At 37.6% G+C, this 3296-nt stretch overlaps 1 protein-coding gene across 1 annotated transcript; it reads right to left on the bottom strand.

The window, feature by feature from the left end:
• Nucleotides 1-358: 358 nt before the first annotated feature.
• LOC107577437 (zinc finger and BTB domain-containing protein 11-like) lies at nucleotides 359-2973 on the bottom strand (the record flags this gene model as incomplete). The annotated part of the gene is made up of 3 exons (XM_016263514.1): nucleotides 2274-2973; nucleotides 896-1116; nucleotides 359-590 (listed from the first exon to the last, which is right to left on the bottom strand). Coding segments are annotated over exons 1-3 (763 nt in total), but the record flags the coding sequence as incomplete, so codon positions are not given.
• Nucleotides 2974-3296: the final 323 nt, after the last annotated feature.

The following is a 3296-nucleotide window of genomic DNA, read 5'->3' as shown; positions in this document are numbered from 1 at the left end:
TGGTGGCTGACTAAATACTTTTTTGCCCCACTGTATATAGTACTAACATTATGTTTGGACACACGAATGGGAAAGTGTCCAAACTTTTGACTGGTACTGTACTATAATATACACAAAGAATATCGGCCGATATATCGATAACGGCCTTTTTTAACTCCCTAATATCGGTATAGGAAAAGAAAGAAAGAAAGTCATACAGCTCTGGAACAACATGAGGGTGAGTGAATAATGACAGTTTTTTCCATTTGGGTGAGCTATACCTTTAAATACTTCATATCATTAAACACAAACCCTTAAATCGATTTGTCTTTCAGTTTGTTTCATTATTTAAATCTACAGCATGCTGCATTCTTCTCACCAGAGAGGTCAACGACAGCTTCATGACTGGACATAGCACCCTTTTCCACAAAGAGCTCGTAGAAATAATCGCTGCAGGAGGCCAGGACAGCTTTATGTGTGCGATACTCCTCACCCTCAATGAGCAGCGTGATATCACAGAACTCATTATTCAGTCGCTGCTGGTTCAACTTGTCCAGCATCGTCTGCCCATGCTTCGGTAAGAACTGCTTGACAATTCCCTTACTGTCCACCTATAACAATGCATGAAGGAGTAATATAATATCATTATCATATGCATTAACTTTTAAAACGTATCTATAAAATATAAATGATATTTATACATTTAAAATACATTAAAACATAAAATGTAATACTTGTATTTGTATTCATTGTTATTTAGTATAAATAATATTTATCAACATAATTGAAATTGATTTCAATATCCTCATCTTTTAATATCAAGATACTATTGTACCCAGAATACTGTCAATTAAATTCAAAATTTGAAGAAACTAATTTTGATTCAGTGACACTGTAAATGGCATACTATACTTACAAACACCAATTCGTGTTTATCAGGTGCACTGGACTGCTCCAGATCCAAATCATCATGTGCCTCATCGTCCTCTTCCTCACTGGCACAGGCGGAGGTCTTTCGTCTTGCTTGCCGGACAGCTGCTTGTTTTGTGGCCTCTTCAGCATTGCCTCTCATCTTCTCCTGCTTGCTTTGGCAGTGACTGCACTCTCTGATGCAATCCTTCACCTGCTTCAGCACACCTGTCATAAGACGATTAGGTTTAGGCTACATATAATAACAGCGTTTGTCTCAAAAAACAATAAATTACATCTATTTTTTCCAATGGGATTAATAAAGCATCTATCCATCTCACTGTCTCATTTATTAATATTAATATATGAGGATTTTTATTGCCTGTTCTATCTAAGAAAACGCCACAATCATACTTGGGACAATAAAAAGCTATTCCGAGTATGATCAGATCTACATTATACATGCAGGGGTTGGACAAAATAATGTGAACACTAATTATTATAGGTTAATATCATCTGTGTAAGCTACAGTAAAAAAACAAACACTGCAGATATGTTTTAGTTATCTTTCCATTGGGTGAAACGTATCACACTTCCAAAAACAACAAATCATGGGAGCCCATTTAACAAGAGCATCTGTAACCTTAATAGCACAAATGTTGCGTTTTAAGAACACCTGTCTTTATGATTATGACTGTGCACACAAAGACGTCATCGACAAATAAGAACAGTAGGTGAAAACCGAAAGTGAATGATTGGGACGTTTGGGATCAGTATTTTATTACAGTTTTTTATTACCATTTAAAATAATGGTTTTCTATTTTAATATACTTTAAAATCTGATTTATTTCTGTGACGCAAAGCTGATTTTTCAGCTTCATTATTCCAGTCTGCAGTGTCACACGATCCTTCAGAAATCATTCTAATATGCTGATTTATTATTAATATGGGTTGATAATGATTTCTGAAAGATCATGTGACACTGCAGACTGGAATAATGAAGCTGAAAAATCAGCTTTGCATCACAGAAATAAATCAGATTTTAAAGTACATTAAAATAGACAACCATTATTTTAAAATGGTAATAATATTTTCCAATATTACATTTTTTTCTGTATTTTGGACAAATAAATACAGCCTTGACGAACAGAAGAGACTTCTTTAAAACACATTAAAAATCTTACTGATCCCAAACTTCTGAACAGCAGTGTATATATGTATGTATATGCTCTTTTGTAATATCTTTATCAATGGCACTATCCAGCTGTAACGTTAGGTCCTTGTCACATGCTTGGCATATACGGTCAAGAAACATCTAAGCGCTTCAGAACTGCGTGACATCAGTCTGGAAAACTGTGCTGTCATTACATTTGTGATTACTGTACCTCTCCACCAGTATTTCTGGGAGATGATTTCCCATGTTTGCTGCTGGTTGAGGTGTTCCCCTCCGGACGTGATGTGCGCCTCCGTGATGAGTTCCTTCCGTCTCTCGGCCTGCAGCACCACTTCAAGCTCCGTGAATTCATCCAGGCCTTTCTGCCGCCTCTGATAATAAAGAATCCCATTTCGCACTATGTAACAAGCAGCTGCTTTCCGGATCTTTCTCTTGGTGTTGCCGTGCGTGCCCGGTGCGTAAGGCTCACGTTCATCCGTCAGGTAGCGCTGAATGGCTAAGTAACTCTCCTCGCTCGACATAACCCCGATTAATGAAGCTCACTCAACGGAAACGAGACACATCAGCCAGTGAGAGCTATTCTCGAGCGTAGAATTCAACAAGGTATTTTTTCAGCCCGTTCCCACTTCCATAGATGACACGGAAAAGTATCGAGTGTGATATTTCTGAAATGTTTTCCAAGGGGGAACGTCAGTTCTTGACCGTGTGGGGTGGACTTGCCTGAACAGACAAAATGGCTGCTGCACAACCGGATGTTGCGTTTGAAATGGCGGAAGCGGCGACTAGCACTTCACGTGTAGGGCAGTCAGGGTAACAGCAGAGGGCGCTGTTTACCAGCATTCGGCGTTTACATACGATTGTATTGTGGGCTTTTCTTCCCATTCAAATTTAGAAAAATTGTTTTAAATGCTGGGGGGAAAAAAAGTTTGTTTGAAATGTAGAATATACTTATAAGATATACTTTAATTATGTTTTAATCCTAAATTATTTAAGCCTTTTCTGTAAAGGGCTCCCTACTCTGAACATTTTACTAACTGAAATAAAAGAAGAACATGACATAAAGTGCTTTATAATGATGGTTAAGCGCTGGTTTAAAGGGGTCATATGTTGCGATTTCAATTTGTCCTTTCTCTTTGGAGTGTTACAAGCTCTTGGTGCATAAAGAAGATCTGTAAAGTTGCAAAGACTAAAGTCTCAAATCCAAAGAGATATTCTTTATAAAAGTTAAGAGTCA

Source organism: Sinocyclocheilus grahami, unplaced genomic scaffold (assembly GCF_001515645.1).
Source record: "Sinocyclocheilus grahami isolate Dianchi unplaced genomic scaffold, SAMN03320097.WGS_v1.1 scaffold6056.1, whole genome shotgun sequence".
In the NCBI taxonomy this organism is placed as follows: Eukaryota; Metazoa; Chordata; class Actinopteri; order Cypriniformes; family Cyprinidae; genus Sinocyclocheilus; species Sinocyclocheilus grahami.
The sequence above is the reverse complement of the archived record's forward strand: the minus strand, read 5'-3'. Positions and strand labels throughout refer to the sequence as shown.